This window comes from Hypanus sabinus, chromosome 8 (genome assembly GCF_030144855.1).
Source record: "Hypanus sabinus isolate sHypSab1 chromosome 8, sHypSab1.hap1, whole genome shotgun sequence".
Lineage (NCBI taxonomy): Eukaryota > Metazoa > Chordata > Chondrichthyes > Myliobatiformes > Dasyatidae > Hypanus > Hypanus sabinus.
The window spans coordinates 1,248,059-1,264,949 of NC_082713.1; the positions used below are offsets into that span (position 1 = coordinate 1,248,059).

General features: G+C 43.6%; 1 protein-coding gene across 8 annotated transcripts in view; it reads right to left on the minus strand.

Moving 5' to 3' along the window:
* Positions 1–12,876, minus strand: part of map7d3 (MAP7 domain containing 3) — a 274,252-nt gene extending 261,376 nt beyond the window's left edge. For all 8 annotated transcript variants that reach the window (XM_059976665.1, XM_059976667.1, XM_059976669.1 and 5 more), the window contains exon 1: positions 12,763–12,876. In XM_059976665.1, the coding sequence (XP_059832648.1) occupies positions 12,763–12,808 (46 nt within the window). In that variant the 5' untranslated portion in view covers positions 12,809–12,876. The remainder of the gene's footprint in view (positions 1–12,762) is intronic.
* Positions 12,877–16,891: the final 4,015 nt, after the last annotated feature.

Below are 16,891 nucleotides of genomic sequence, written 5' to 3' on the forward strand. Positions count from 1 at the left end.
TTGGTGGGACTAGGTGAGAGAAAGTGTTCGGCATGGACCAGAAGGGCTGAGATGGCCTGTTTCCATGCTGTAATTGTTATATGATTATAAATCTACTCCTCAGCATTTTTCTCTAGTCCTGCCAAAGGGTTTTAGCCAAAACGTCGAATGCATTCTTTTCCTATATATGCTACCTGGTCTGCAGAGTTCCTCTAGCGTATTGTGAGTGTTGCTCTGATTTCTGGTATCTGCAGATTTTCTCGTTTGTGAACATCCTTGTAAATCTCCTCTGCATTCTCTCTTTCTATAGTATCCACATTCTTCCTGTAGTGAGGTGACCTGAACTGAACACAATACTCTAAGTCGAGTCTGACCAAGATCTTATAAAGCTGTAACATTATCTCATGGCTCTCAAACTCGTTGTTGATGACTGCTAACACACCATGCTTTAACAACACTGTCAACCTGCGCAGCAGCTTTAAATGTTCAATGGACACAGACCCCAAGATCTCTCTGATCCTCCACACTGCCAAGAGACTTACCACTAATATTCAAACACGAGGAAATTACAGATGCTAGGAATTCAAACATTATATTATACTGGCTGGGTAGCCTTCAACCTGATGGCATGAACATTGACTTCTCTGACTTCCGTTAATGCCACTTAGCCTCCCCTTCTTACCCCATCCCTGATATATTTATTTTCCCCCTTCTTTTTTTTCTCTCTCTCTCTGCCCATCACTCTGCCTGTTCTCCATCTCCCTCTAGTGCTCCCCTCCCCCTTTCTTTCTCCCTAGGCCTCCCGTCCCATGATCCTTTCCCTTCTCCAGCTCTGTATCCCTTTTGCCAATCACCTTTCTGGCTCTCAGCTTCACCCCACCCCCTCTAGTCTTCTATCATTTCATATTTCCCCCTCCCCCTCCTACTTTCAAATCTCTTACTATCTTTTCTTTCAGTTAGTCTTGACGAAGGGTCTCAGCCCAAAACGTCGACAGTGCTTCTCCCTATAGATGCTGCCTGGCCTGCTGTGTTCCACCAGCATTTTGTGTGTGCTGTTACCATTAATATTATGTCTTTTCATATTTGACCTACCAAAATGAACCACTTCACACTTTATCTGGGTTGAACTCCATCTGCCAGATTGATGTCACGCTATAAGCTCTGACAACCCCCCAAACTTTCCACAACACTTCCAACTTTTGTGTCATCAGCAAACTTACTAACCCACCCTTCTACTTCCTCATCCAGGTCATTTATAAAAATCACAAACAGGAGTCCCAGAACTGATCCCAATGGAACACCACTGGTCACCAACCTCCATGCAGAATATGAACCATTTGCAACCACCCTTTGCCTTCTATGGGCAAGGTCTCCTTGGACCCCATGCCTCCTTACTTTCTGAATGAGGCTCAAATGCCTTACTGAAATCCAGACATTGTATCTACTGCTCTACCTCCAATGTGTTTTGTCATATCTCAAAGAATTCAATCAGACTCATAAGGCACGCCCTGCCCTTGACAAAGCCACACTGACTATTCCCAATCAGATTATGTCTCTCCAAATGCTCATAAATCCTGCCTCTCAGGATCTTCTCTAATAACTTGCCTATCACTAAAGACTAACTGGTCTACAATTTCCTGGGTTATCTCTACACTTTTTCTTGAATAAGGGAATAACATTTGCAACCTTCCAATCCTCTGGTACTTCTCCCATCCCTACTGATGATGCAAAGATCATCGCAATCTCCTCCCTCACTTCCCACAGTAGCCTGGGGTATACTTCATCTAGGCGGGCAAATTATCTAACTTAATGCTTTTCAAAAGCTCCAGCACATTCTCTTTCTTAGTGTCTATATGCTCAAACATTTCAGTTCACTGCAAGTCATCCCTATGATTGCGAAGGTCCTTTTCCCTGGTGAAAACTGAAGCAAAGTATTCATTAAGTACATCCGCCACCTCCTCCGACTCTATGCACACGTTTCCACTGTCACACCTGATTGGTCCTATTCTTACACGGCTCATCCTCTTACTCTTCATGTATTTGTAGAATGCCCTGGGGTTTTCCTTATCCTGCTCGCCAAGGCCCTCTCATGGCCCCTTCTAGCTCTCCTAATTTCATTCTTAAACTCCTTCCAGGCAACTTTTATATCTTCTAGAGCTGACAGTACCTAGTTCCTTGAGCCTTTCATAAGCTTTTCTTTTCTTAACTAGATTCTCTACACCCATTGTACACCAAGGTTCTTTAACCTTGCCAACCTTTCCCTGCCTCAATGGAACATACCTATGGAGAACACAATGTAAATGTTCCCTGAACATTTGCCACATTTCTGATGTGCATTTCCCTGAGAACACCAGCTCCCAATTAATACTTACAAATTCCTGCCTGATAGTATAATTTTTCCCCCTACCTCAACTAAATGTTTTCCCAAATTGTCCGTTCCTATTCCTTTCCAGCGATATGGTAAAGGAGATACTAGTTGTGATCACTACCTTCAAAATGCTCTTCCACCGGGAGATCTGATTCATTTCCCAAAACCAGATTAAGTATAGCCATTTATCTACCCAAGGCTGTCACAAGCCATGCCATTGTTGATATGGTAAACTGTAAAACATTATGCTTAAGATCTGATTGTGTTATCTTCCTGTGTTGAACACAACTCTGTCCATCTATATGATGTGTGATGAAGGGTCTCAGCCTGAAACGTCAACTGTTTACTCCCTTTCAAGGTCGCTGCCTGAGTTGCTGAGCCGTGGAAGTCCATATTCCCTTCTGCCGCCTACATGAGATGATGAGTCTATTGGGACCCTGAGGACTTGTGGAAACTGTGTGGTGGTTTCTTTCGAACTTATAGTCTTTTAACATCTTTGGACTATCTTTACTGTGCCCATGGTCTGTTTATTTTTAAATCAATTATGGTATTGTCTGCACTGTTGTAACTATATGTTAACTATAACTATATGTAACTATGTGGTTTTGTGTAAGTCTTGTAGCTTTAGTTTTTGGTTTGTTGGGTGGTAGAGTTGATCTCCTGACTTGGTGTGTCTGGGTAGTCTTGTTTTGTCTGGTGGGTTTGGAGCTCCTTCCCGGGGAACGCGCTAAGATGGTAGTGCGATATTAATACGCAGCAGCCTCTCCGGACTCTGGATTTCGGGATTACCAAACGTTATGTGGATTTTCTGGTGTAGTCTGCTTTATCATGTGCTTTTGTGATATCATTCTGGAGGAACGTTATCTCATTTTTTAAATGCATTGCATTTGTGGTTTTTAAATGACAATAAACTGAATCTTGTATTTTGTGTCTCCAGCATTTTGTGTGTGTTGCTCTGGATTTCCAGCTTCTGCAGAATCTCTTGTGTCTATAATATCTGAATTCCTTTCTGAAAGTTTTTGTCATGATCCCACTAAATGTGCAGGGGTGTGGGAACCGAAGTGGAGAGGCAGAGGATGGAGTGGTTAGAAACAGCTTGTAGGTAGTTTGCAAGGAAAGATGATAAGAGCACAGAAAAATGCATTCTATTTTAATGTATCTATTTTAATGCAAGGAGCATCATAAACAAAGCAGATGAACTTGGATCAATACATGGAAGTATGATGTTGTGGCCATTACAGACTTAGATGTCTCAGGGACAGGAATGGCTGCTGAGTGTGCTGGGCTTTAGATGTTTCAAAAAGGGCAGGGAGGGAGGCAAAAGAGGTGGGGGTGTGGGATTGCTAATCAGGGATAATATCGCAGCTGCAGAAAAGGAGAAAGTCATGGGGGGATAGTCATTGACAATCATAGTGGGTGGATATCAGAAACAGGAGGGGGCAATAGCTCTACTGGTTTTTTTTGACACCCCAATAGTAACAGAGACATTGAAGAACAGGAAGGAGCAAGATTCTGGAAAGATACAATAATTATAAGGTTGCTGTGATGGGTGATTTTAACTTTCCTAATATTGACTGGCACCTCCTTACAGCAAGGGGTGTGGATGTGTTGGAGTTTGTTAGGTGTGTTCAAGAAGGTTTCCTAACATAATATGTAGATAAGCCAACTACTATCACTTCTACCAAAACCAGTATGGGGGGGGGGGGGTGCGGGGGGGGGGGAAGCAGTTTGGCATTAGAGAATGTAATACACCCAGATAAAACATACAGCCAGCTGAAGCAACAGGGTTAGGGTTGGAGGCATTGGAAAAAGACAAAATCCAGGCAAGGACACAGTTAGGATGCAGATGCTGTATCATCTAACTGATGTTCAGCCTCTGAACTGCACCCTCCCTCAGTCAGGGCTGACTATCAGCCTGATAGTCTCGCACTGTGCCACGTGCGAGTGAGGCGAAAAATAGAATGATTATGCACATTAATACGAGGCTGAGAGCATAGTGCAGGAAGGAAGGGTTCAGCTTTTTGGATAATTGGTCTTTGTTCCAGGGACATTGGGATCTGTTTCGAAGGGACGATCTACATTTGAACCGGAGGGGTACTAACATTCTTGCAGGAATGTTTGCCAGTGCTGCTCGGGGGGGGGGGGGGGGGGGGGGGGGGGGTTTAAACTAGATGTGCAGGGGGCAGGGATCCAGATCCACAGGGTTGGTCAGAAGGAGCATGGGGTTAAATGCGTAGAAGGTTTGGGTGATCTTGAGAAGGTCATCAAAACTCAAGGTGCAATTAGCCCGATGGAAGTTCAAGGAGCTGGGTTAGGTACAATAGATAGTGTTTTAAGCAAAGAGCGGAGGAATGGGCTAAGAATTCTATACTTGAATGCGCGTAGTGTCAGAAATAAGACAGATGAGCTTGAAGCTCAGATGAAAATGGGGAACTACGATATTGTTGGGATAACGGAGACATGGCTGCAAGGGGATCAGGCCTGGGAATTGAGTGTATCGTAGAGACAGAAATATGGGAAGAGGGGGTGGGGTGGCCCTGTTGGTGAGGGATGAGATTCAGCAAGAGGTGACTTGGGAACAGGGGAAGTAGAGTCAGTGTGGATTGAGCTGAGGAACAGTAAGGGTAAAAAGACCCTAATGGGTGTTGTGTACAGGCCCCCAAACAGTAGCGTGGATATTGGGTACAAGTTGATTAGGGAGTTAACATTGCCATGTGCTAAAGGTAATGCAGTCGTTATGGGAGATTTCAACATGCAGGTGAACTGGGAGAATCAGGTAGGTGCTGGACCCCAGGATAGGGAGTTTGTGGAGTGTCTAAGGGATGTATTTTTGGAACAGCTTGTGCTTGAGCCAACCAGGAACGAGGCTATTTTGGACTTGGTGATGTGTAATGAACAGGAATTGATAAGTGATCTTGAAGTAAAGGAGCCATTAGGAAGTAGTGATCATAACATGCTAAGTTTTTATCTACAATTTGAGAGGGATAAGGGCAGATCAGAGGTGTCAGTGTTGCAATTAAATAAAGGAGACTACGGAGCCATGAGGGAAGAACTGGCCAAAGTTAAATGGGCGGATGCCCTGGCAGGAAAGACAGTGGATCAGCAATGGCAGATATTCTTGGGCATAATACAAAAGATGCAAAAGCAGTTCATTCCAATGAGAAGGAAGGATTCAAAGAGGGGGAAGGGGCCACAGTGGTTGACAAAGGAAGTCAGAGATTGTATAGCATTAAAGAAAAAGAAGTATGACAGGGCTAAGATGAGTGTGAATACAGATGATTGGGAAAGTTTTAAGGACCAGCAGATCTTAACTAAAAAAGCAATACGGAGAGAAAAAATCAGGTATGAGCTCAGTCTAGCCAGGAATATAAAAGGGGATAGCAAAAGCTTTTTTAGCTATGTGAAGAGAAAGAAGATAGTTAAGAACAATGTTGGCCCCTCGAAGAATGAATTGGGAGAAATTGTTATGGGAAACAGGGAAATGGCAACAGAATTTAATGTGTACTTTAGATCTGTCTTCACCAGGGAGGACACAAGCAATCTCCCAGATGTATGGATGGGCCAGGGTCATATCAGAGCAATTGAGACAGATTGACATTAGGAAAGAAACTGTGATGAGTAGACTGGTAGGACTGAAGGCTAATAAATCCCCGGGTCCAGATGGTCTGCATCCGAGGGTTCTAAAAGAGGTGGCTCAGGAAATTGCGGATGCATTGGTAATCATTTTCCAATGTTCATTAGATTCAGGATCAGTTCCTGAAGATTGGAGAATGGCTAATGTTATCCCACTTTTCAAGAAGGGAGGGAAGGAGAAAACGGAGAACTATCGCCCTGTTAGCCTAACGTCAGTAGTGGGAAAGATGCTTCAGTCCATTATTAAGGACGAAATAGTGGCACATCTTGATGGCAGTAATAGGATTAGGCCGAGCCAGCATGGATTTACCAAGGGCAAATCATGCTTGACTAATCTGTTGGAGTTTTTTGAGGGTGTAACAAGGATGTTAGACGAGGGTAAGCCAGTGGATGTTGTGTACCTAGATTTTCAGAAGGCATTCGATAAGGTGCCACATAGGAGATTGGTGAGTAAAATCAGAGCTCATGGCATTGGGGGCAGGGTTTCAACATGGATAGAAAACTGGTTGGCAGATAGAAAGCAAAGGGTAGCAGTGAACGGGTGTTTCTTGGACAGGCTGGAAGTGACTAGTGGGGTACCACAGGGCTCTGTATTGGGACCACAGCTCTTTACAATTTATGTCAATGATTTAGATGAGGGCATTGAAAACTATATCAGCAAGTTTGCTGACGATACTAAACTGGGTGGCAGTGTGACATGCGAAGAGGACGTTAGGAGAATACAGGGAGACTTGGATAGGCTGGGTGAGTGGGCAGATACTTGGCAGATGTCATTCAATGTCAATAAATGTGAAGGTATCCACTTTGGAAGCAGGAACAAGAGGGCAGAGTATTGTCTGAACGGTGTAGAGTTAGGTAAGGGAGAAATGCAAAGAGACCTAGGAGTCCTAGTTCATCAGTCAATGAAGGTGAATGAGCAAGTGCAACAGGCAGTGAAGAGGGCAAATGGAATGTTGGCCTTTATTACAAGGGGAATTAAGTACAAGAGCAAGGATGTCCTTTTGCATTTGTACAGGGCCCTGGTGAGACCACACCTGAAATATTGTGTACAGTTTTGGTCTCCAGGTTTAAGGAAGGTCATTCTGGCAATTGAGGAAGTGCAGCGTAGATTAACTAGGTTGATTCCTGGGTTGGCAGGGCTGTCTTACGCAGAGAGATTGGAGAGATTGGGCTTGTACACGCTGGAATTGAGGAGATTGAGAGGGGATCTGTTTGAAACGTGTAAGATAATTAAAGGATTTGATAGGATTGAGGCAGGAAATATGTTCCAGATGTTGGGAGAGTCCAGTACCAGAGGGCATGGATTGAGAATAAGAGGTCAGTTATTTAAAACAGAGTTGAGGAAGAGCTTCTTCTCCCAGAGAGTTGTGGAGGTGTGGAATGCACTGCCTCGGAAGACGGTGGAGGCCAATTCTCTGGATGCTTTCAAGAAGGAGCTGGATAGATATCTGATGGATAGGGGAATCAAGGGATATGGGGACAAGGCAGGGACTGGGTATTGATAGTGAATGATCAGCCATGATCTCAGAATGGCGGTGCAGACTCGAGGGGCCGAATGGTCTACTTCTGCACCTATTGTCTATTAAAAAGGGGAGGTGCAATGAGACCTGGGTGTCATTGTACACCAGTCATTGAAGGTGGGCATGCAGGTACAGCAGGCAGTGAAAAAGGCAAATGGTATGTTGGCATTCATAGCAAGAGGATTCGAGTACAGGAGCAGGGAGGTTCTACTGCAGTTCTACAAGACCTTAGTGAGACCAAGCTGGAGTATTGTGTGCAGTTTTGGTCCCCTAATCTGAGGAAAGACATTCTTGCCATAGAGGAAGTACAGAGAAGGTTCACCAGATTGACTCCTGGGATGGCAGGACTTTCATATGAAGAAAGACTGGATCGACTAGGCTTATACTCACTGGAATTTAGAAGATTGAGGGGGGATCTTATTGAAACGTATAAAATTCTAAAGGGATTGGACAGGCTAGATGCAGGAAGATTGTTTCTGATGTTGGGGAAGTCCAGAACGAGGGGTCACAGTTTAAGGATAAAGGGGAAGGCTCTTAGGACTGAGATGAGGAAAAACTTCTTCACACAGAGAGTGGTGAATCTGTGGAATTCTCTGCCACAGGAAACAGTTGAGGCCGGTTCATTGGCTATATTTAAGAGGAAGTTAGATATGGCCCTTGTGGCTAACGGGATCAGGGTTACGGAGAGAAAGCAGGTACAGAGTTTTGAGTTGGATGATCAGCCATGATCGTACTGAATGGCGGTGCAGGCTTGAAGGGCCGAATGGCCTCCTCCTGCACCTATTTTCTATGTTTCTACCCAGAGCCTGGACTGACACCTTACTGCCCTATTGTCCTGTTTATTATTTATTGTAATGCCTGAACTGTTTTGTGCAGTTTATGCAGTCCTGAGTAGGTCTGTAGTCTAGTGTAGTTGTGTGTTTTTTTTCCTCAGTGTTGTTTTTTTTTGTTTACGTAGTTCAGTCTCGCTTTTGTACTGTGTCATGTAACACCATGGTCCTGAAAAACGTTGTCTCATTTTTACTATGTACTGTACCAGCAGTTTTGGTCAAAATGACAATAAGAGTGACTTGACTTGTGACCAGAACTGTGCACAATACTCCAAATTTGGTCTCACCAATGTCTTATACAACCTCACCATAACATTCCAACTCCTATACTTTGATTTATGAATGCCAGGATGCCAAAGCATTCTTTACAACCCTGTCTACCTGTAACGCCACTTTCAGGGAATTTTGTATCCGAGCTCCCAGATTCCTCCATTCCTCTGCACTCCTCAGTGCCCTACCATGTCCTACCTTGATTTGTCCTTCCAAACCGCAACACCTCACACTTGTCTGCTTTCAATTCTGGCCCATTTTTCCAGTTGGTCCAGATCCCTCTGCAAGCTTTGAAATCCTTCCTCGCTGTCCACAACGGCTCCAATTTTAGTGTCATTAGCAAACTTGCTGATCCAATTTACCATGTTATCATCTAGATCATTGATACAGACAACAAACAACTACGGTCCCAGCAGAGGTCTCTGAGGCACACTACTAGGCACAGGTCTCCAGTCTGAGAAGCAATCATCCACTATCCTTCTCTGTCTTCTCTCACACAACCAATTTCAAATTCAGTTTACAACCTCTCCATGGATACCCAGTGTCTGAACCTTCTGAGCTAACCCCCCATGTGGGACCTTGTCAAAGGCCTTACTAAAGTCCATGTAGACAACATCCACATCCTTTCTTTTGTCTACTTTCTTGGTAACCTCCTCGAAAAACTCTACAAGATTCATTAAACACAATCTACCACGCACAAAGTCATGCTGACTATCCTTAATCAGCCCTTGGCTGTCCAAATACTTGTATATCCAATCTCTCAGAACACCTTCCAATAATTTATCTACTACTGATGTCAGGCTCACTGGCCTGTAACTACTTGGTTTACTTTTGGAGCCTTTTTTTAAACAATGGAAAAACATGAGCTACCTTCCAATCCTCTGGCACTGCACCCAAGGCTAAAGACATTTTAAATATTTCTGCCAGGGCCCTTACAATTTCTACACTAGTCTTTCTCAAGGAATGAGAAAATATCATGTCAGGCCCAGGGGATTTAACTACCTTTATTCGCTGTAAAGCAGCAAGCACCTCATCCTCTTTAATTTCTATATGTTCCATGACACTACCGCTTGTTTCCCTTCCTTCCATATACACTATGCCAGTTTCCTGAGTATATACTGATACTTCAACCCTCCCCCTTGAGGTTTCACCTAGCACCTTGTGCTTCTCTCTCCTCTCCCCACCCCCCCCCACACCCCAAGCTTTTAAATCTACTCACAGCTTTTTTCTCCAGTACTGCACAAAACATCAACTGTACTCTTTCCCATAGATGTTGCCTGGTCTGCTGAGTTTCTTCAGCATTTTGTGTGTGTTGCTCAGCTTGTACCAGATGGGCTGAAGGGCTGTAGTGTTCTTTGATGTTCAAAGAGCAAATGTTTTGGATCATAACCTCCCTTTGCATAAACTTCTTCCACATTTCTCTCATCCATCCCTTTAAATGTCCCTGATTCTTGAACAAGCCAATAACAGGAAATGTCTATACATTGATTTGCTTAGTTGCAACCAACTACTGATTTATCTTGGTCTAATCTCCTCAACCTGCTTTACTTAGAGCAACACCAACTTCTGCAATTTAACCTTGTAACAGAAATCTCTTCATGATTCTTTTGAGTTTTATTCTGCAATTTCTCTTGAATCCTTATTTAACTGTGGGTTTTTGTATTGGCCTAGCACTTTGCTATCTCCAGAAATGGCCTAGAAGACATGCGCCCTTAGGGAGCAGCCCCATGGATCTTTGCCAATTTCGCTGAATGAAGCGTCGTGGGAGACTGAAGCATCCAGACAGTAGGCGGTGTGTTTGCTAATTGCTGGCTGCGGTCAGAAGAAGGCCCTGCACTCAAATGATCCTGTCCCCCACCCCCTCCCCCTGATGGAGAGTGAGAGCTTGTCAGTCCTCAGGGGGTGGTGGCTTGGAGAAGCAATGTGGAAGATTGCAATATTGGAACAGCCAGTTGCTGGTCTCCATTCTCATTGATGCAGGAGAGAGAGAGCCCATTTGAGATACCTAAGTGCTGGGTTATGGGCTGTAAATTTGATGGACTGGAACAGGGTCTCTGTGAAGCTCCTGGTGTTGCTTGCATGGTGGGGTGGAGGGGAGGGAAGAGTCAGTGTGTCTGCTAGCGAGAGTGGGGTTCAATGCTTTTGCTGCTCATGGAAAAGAGTAAACAGTTGACATTTTGCGCCAAGATCTTCCACCAGTTGAAGCATCTCGGCCCATGACATTGACACGTTTACTCTTTTCCATGGATGCTACCTGGCCTGCTGAGTTCCCCCAGCATTTTGTGTGTACTGCTTGGATTTCCAGCATCTGCAAATTTTCTCATGTTACTGATGGTGGTGTATTATGGAATTACTTCCTGGTTAGTGAACAACTTTAAGATTTAAAAAAAATTACAACCAACAGGGGTATACCATCAGTGACCAAGACTTGGCAATATATTGGTAATACTCTGCTCACAGCAGTATCACTAAATAGCAAACAAGTAGAATTTAAAGTTAGGTTGGTATATAATTTAAACTTGTTGCATACATCCCAAATGTCAACCATAACTCAGTAGCACTCCCTCTAAGAAAGGTGGTTATGGGCTGAAATTCAAATTTGGGATTTGAATGCAAAATTCCAGGCTGACTTGCAGTATTGTGATTAGGCTTCAGGCACTTTAATTTGGATGCGATGTTAAATCAAGTTTATTCTCTCACATATAACGGAAGAGCAGTGAGTTATTTCCTCATGGTCACACTTATCCCTCACTCAACATCATAAAAAGAGCTTTGCACAAACTGGCTACACTAGTCCTTAACAATACCACAACACTTTCAAAGCATCATATAACAAAGGGCAAGAGAATTACCTTTCTTCCTCAAATGCATGACAATAAAAATGCAATTATTCATAACAGTCAAATTAGTTCATATAACTAACATGACATAAAACTGACATGATAGAGGTAAAGTGCTGTTGCATGTTAACATGCAGATGAAGTGATTGTATACATTTCTGCTGTATGTTTCAAGCAGGTAAACATTTCAAGCAAGTACTGGACAGAAGCAGTGATGAACTTTCATTTACTGAATTATTAATCTGCCATGTAATGCTAATCTCTTTAGGGTATCTATCTGCCAATGCATTAGGGAATTTTCTGTAGAGATTACAGAATCCCAGTTATGCATCCCACCCCCACACCACAACAAGAAACAGGCAAGACGCACATTCTCAACCTAGTTCAATGCTACATACACTCAGCAGTTTCCTAATTACCCTCAGGATCGAGACAGCACTGATTCTGAAAGAGCACAGTACGATTACAAAACCTTGAAACTCCTTACATATACTAACTTAACATGACAACTGCATAATCTGTTTTGTTAATTTATCCAAAGCTTCCTATGACATCAAGGTCAACTCCGCCCATCTATTAAACCACTTTAGCCCCCTCTGCAACTGAATCTGGCTTCCTCAGCTGAACATTCATCAATGCTACTTCATTATTCATCTTTTGCCCTATTTATTTATTTTGTAATTTATAATAACTTTTAATGTCGTGCTCTGTACTGCTGCCAGAAAACAATTTCACAACCTATGTCAATGATAATAATTCTGATTTTGGAAATGAAAACTCAAGCTGTTGGAAGTTCCAGACAGCAATTTGCTGCCAGCAGAATGGAAGGCATTGTTTTAAATAACTTCAGGTAAGTATTAAACTTAAAAATCTAACAGATAATTTCAGATGTAAGCCCCAAGCAGTGCATTTTGAAGAAATTACAGATAAAATAAAATTTCTGATTGCTTCTGGCAAATGTAATCATACACGAATACAGTAGTAGCAAAAGATTGGCTAATATTGCAGAGATAATATCAAATCACCACCCTCAGCATTCGTATCTCAAGCATACACATCTCAATCCCTGCCTCCCTCTCACTTCAACCATACCCCTAGCTCACCAACTCCCTACCTCATCCACCCCTCTTCCTTTCCCGCGACTCACTCACGCCTCCCTACCACACCCTCCCCACAACTCGTTTCCCCTCCACTCAATATGACACTACTCTCATCCTCCTCCCTCACCACCTCATTTGCACTCCCACCGTCGACTCCATCCAGCCAAGGCGGGAAAAGGAGCAGAAGCAGAGTAAGCGGTACAGCAAGCCACATCCCCTCACCGTACTGGGCCCGCAACTCCTTCAGAGACGTCGCGCCCTCCGCCATCTTGCCTCAGAGTGGCCGCGCATGCGCAGCAAGTTGATGGGGATGGGAGGAGGAAGGGGAGGTGGAGCGGGGAGAGAGGGGAATGGGTGGGGGAGGGGGGAGGAGGGAGGAGGAAGGGGAGGGGAGGAAAAGGCGGAGGGAAGAGCTGGGGAGGGAGAGGGTTATGAGGGAGGAGAGTGGAGAGGGGTTGAGGAGAGGAGAAGCAAGGGAAAAGGGGAGGGCAAGGGAGAGGAGGGGGAAGGGCGGGTGGGGGAAAGAAGAGAGGGGTTGGGGAGAGGGGAAAGGGGTTGAGGAGAGGGCAGAGGGGGAGGGGAAAGGGGTTGAGGAGAGGGCAGAGGGGGAGGGAGGGGAAAGGGGTTGAGGAGAGGGCAGAGGGGGAGGGAGGGGAAAGGGGTTGAGGAGAGGGCAGAGGGGGAGGGGAGGGGAAAGGGGTTGAGGAGAGGGCAGAGGGGGAGGGGAGGGGAAAGGGGTTGAGGAGAGGGCAGAGGGGGAGGGGAGGGGAAAGGGGTTGAGGAGAGGGCAGAGGGGGAGGGGAGGGGAAAGGGGTTGAGGAGAGGGCAGAGGGGAGGGGAAAGGGGTTGAGGAGAGGGCAGAGGGGAGGGGAAAGGGGTTGAGGAGAGGGCAGAGGGGAGGGGAAAGGGGTTGAGGAGAGGGCAGAGGGGAGGGGAAAGGGGTTGAGGAGAGGGCAGAGGGGGAGGGGAGGGGAAAGGGGTTGAGGAGAGGGCAGAGGGAGGGGAGGACGAGGGGGGCAGGGAGTGGAGGGGAGGGGGGAGAGTTGGAGGGCAGAGTGGTAAGAAGGGGTGGGCAGGGTGAGGGAAGGGGAGGGGGTATAGGAGAGGAGGGTGAGGGAGGAAGAGAGGAGGGAAAAGGGGAGAGAGAGGTGGGTATAGGAGAGGAGAGAAAGGAAGAGGGAGGAAAACAGGAGGGGAAGGGAAGGAGAGTGGAGTGATTTCAGTCTCAGTCTCACAGTGATTCCATTCTTGGTCACACAGTGAATTATGTGCTGGTGCAGAGGCTAGTGGGTGGTATTTGGTAGGTGAGGACAAGAGGGACCTTGGGGTGCTGTGTGGATGGGGTAAGAGCAGACATGCCCGAACCCCTCCCCCCCATGGGATCCCACCACCAAGCACATCTTTCCCTCACCCCCACTTTCTGCTTTCCACAGGGATCACTCTGTTCATGACTCCCTTGTCCATTTGTCCCACTGATCTCGCTCCTGGCACTTATCCTTGCAAGCGGAACAAGTGCTACACCTGCCCTTACACTTCCTCCCTCACTACCATACAGGTCACCAAACAGTCCTTCCAGGTGAGGCGACACTTAACCTGTGAGTCTTTTGGGGTCATGTACTGTGTTCAGTGGTGAGGAAGGCAAATGCCATATTAGAATTCATTTCTAGATGGTCTGGAATACAGGTGCAAGGAGGTGATGCTGAGGTTTTATAAGGCACTGGTGAGGCCTCTCCTTAGTATTGTGAACAGTTTTGGACCCCTCATCTTTAGAAAAGATGTGCTGAACAGAAGGTCTCCTGATATGTGGAGGAGACTTAAATTTACAATTACAACCAAAGTTAGACTCTTCCAAAAGAAAAAAATTATGAAACAAAATCCTTACATAAGAAAGTTAATACACCTTGAGGATGTTGGTCTAATTGATACATGGAAGACTACACTCATTATTCTGCCCCCCCCCCCATTCTGTATGTACAAGAATAGACTATTTCATAACATTTGGAAAAGGCAAAGACAAAATGAACACCTGTGGAATTCAGACAACAGAGGTTAAGTGACCATGCACCTATATATTTATCTGTTGATTTTGACCTACAGCCAAAGAATACTATTTGGAAACTAATTTCAAGTGTACTCAATGATCACTACTTTAAGTAACAAATTAGAAAAGAAATTGGTCTTTACTTAGAATTCAATGATAATGGAGAGGTTTCACCTCCCACTCTATGGGATACTCTGAAAGCTGTTTTAGAGTGAAAATTATAGTGATATCTTCATATAAGAAAAAAATAAGGAATAAAACATTAGAGGAATTACAAAATAGGCTGAACTAGAAAAAACACATAAATTGAATTTGGCACAGGATACATTAGAGGAAATTTCTTAAAAAATTAAGAATAAAATTAATAGTTTGGATACGCAAGAAATCAGGAAACATTTAATGTTTCAGAAACAGAGACATTATGAAAGTGGATCTAAGTCTATGAAAATACTGGCATGGAAACTGAAAAAAAAGATAGAAAATACAACTCATAGAACTAGGAATCCAAGAACAAAAATGATAAAAAAAAATAAGCTAAGTGAAATTCAAGGAGCTTTTGAGGTGCTTTACAAAACACTATATTCCAAAGTTCCAGAGGGAAGCATAACCCAAATTGACACCTTCCTGAATTCTCTAGAGTTACCCACTTTAAGCAAAGAATAAAATAGAATGAAGACTGCTGATATAACTGAAGTTGAATTAAAAGCTGCAATTAGTAGGCTTAAATTAAGCAAGTCACCAGGATCAGATGGGTATACGGCAGAGTGGTACTAAGAATTTAAAAATGAGTTAATTCCTGTCTTACTCCCCACACTCAATTGGGCTCTAAAAAAGGCACAAATGCCACCCAGCTGGAAGGAAGCGATAATCTCAGCTATACCAAAAGAAGGCAAGGATAATATAGAATGTGGGTCATTTAGACGAATAGCTGTTCTTAATGTAGATGATAGATTATTTACATCCATCATGGCCAAATGATTAGAAGGGTTTCTACCCATACTGGTACATAACGATCAGACAGGTGTAATACAACAACGCCTAACACAAAACAAGATATGAAGGACACCACAATATACAAAAAAAAATCAAAGCAAAAGTGATAAGCGTGGACGTTGAAAAGGCATTTGATTCGTTTAATTGGAATTTTCTTCCTTTTCAAATCTTTTTTTTATTATTATTATTATCCAAAATACAAGAGTACATCGAAGTAAGTAATACAATGTCTCAAAAGAGAAAACAAAACAATTTTTTTTAGAGTTTTACATAGATTTGGTTTCCATGACACAATTATTAAAACTATACAGACACTAAATGAAAACCCTACTGCTAGGATTAAAATCAATGGATATTTATCAAATAGTTTTACCCTAGAAAGGGGCACGAGACAGGGTTGTGCATGGTCACCGCTACTCTCCGCATTACATCTGGAACCATTAGCTCAATACATCAGACAAAATGAAGATATCAGGGGAATTTCTATTAAAGTGACAGAGCATAAATTGACCTGTTACATGGATGACATTTTGATCTATCTAGGGCAACTAGCATACTCTTTACCTAAATTGATGCAATCTTTTGAACAATATGGTCAATTATCAGGATACAAGGTCGACATAGATAAAACCCCATTACTTTCATATAACTATAGCCCACCGAGAGAAATTGAAAGTAGATATCCTTGGGAATGGCAAACAGAGTCTTTCAAATATATGGGCATAATTATGCCAAAAGATTTGGCAAAATTATCAGAATGCAATTATCAACCTATATATAAAAAATCAAGGAAACTATGACAAGGTGGAACCTAATTTCTTTTTTTAGTCTCAGTTCAGGAATTGAATCTGTTAAAATTAATATACTGCCCAGACTATTATACCTCTTTCAGACCCTCCCAATAGAGATTAATCAAAGTCAATTCAATGAATGGAATAAAGTGTTATCAAGATATATTTGGCAATGTAAAAGGCCTAGAGTTTGTCACAAAACTTTGCAATTAGTCAGGGAAAAGGGAGGATTGGGCCTACCTTCTCTTAGAGATTATTATTTTGCAACACAGTTGAGAGCTTTGATATGTTGATGCAACCCATCATATGACGCTCAATGGAAAAACATTGAGGAGGGGATACTTCCCATCCCCATAGGGTAAAGGAAAACCCCAAGGCATTCTTCAATTACGTGAAGAACAAAAGGATGACAGGAGTGAAGGTAGGACCGATTAGAGATAAAAGTGGGAAGATGTGCCTGGAGGCTGTGGAAGTGAGCAAGGTCCTCAATGAATACTTCTCTTCGGTATTCACCAATGAGAGGGAA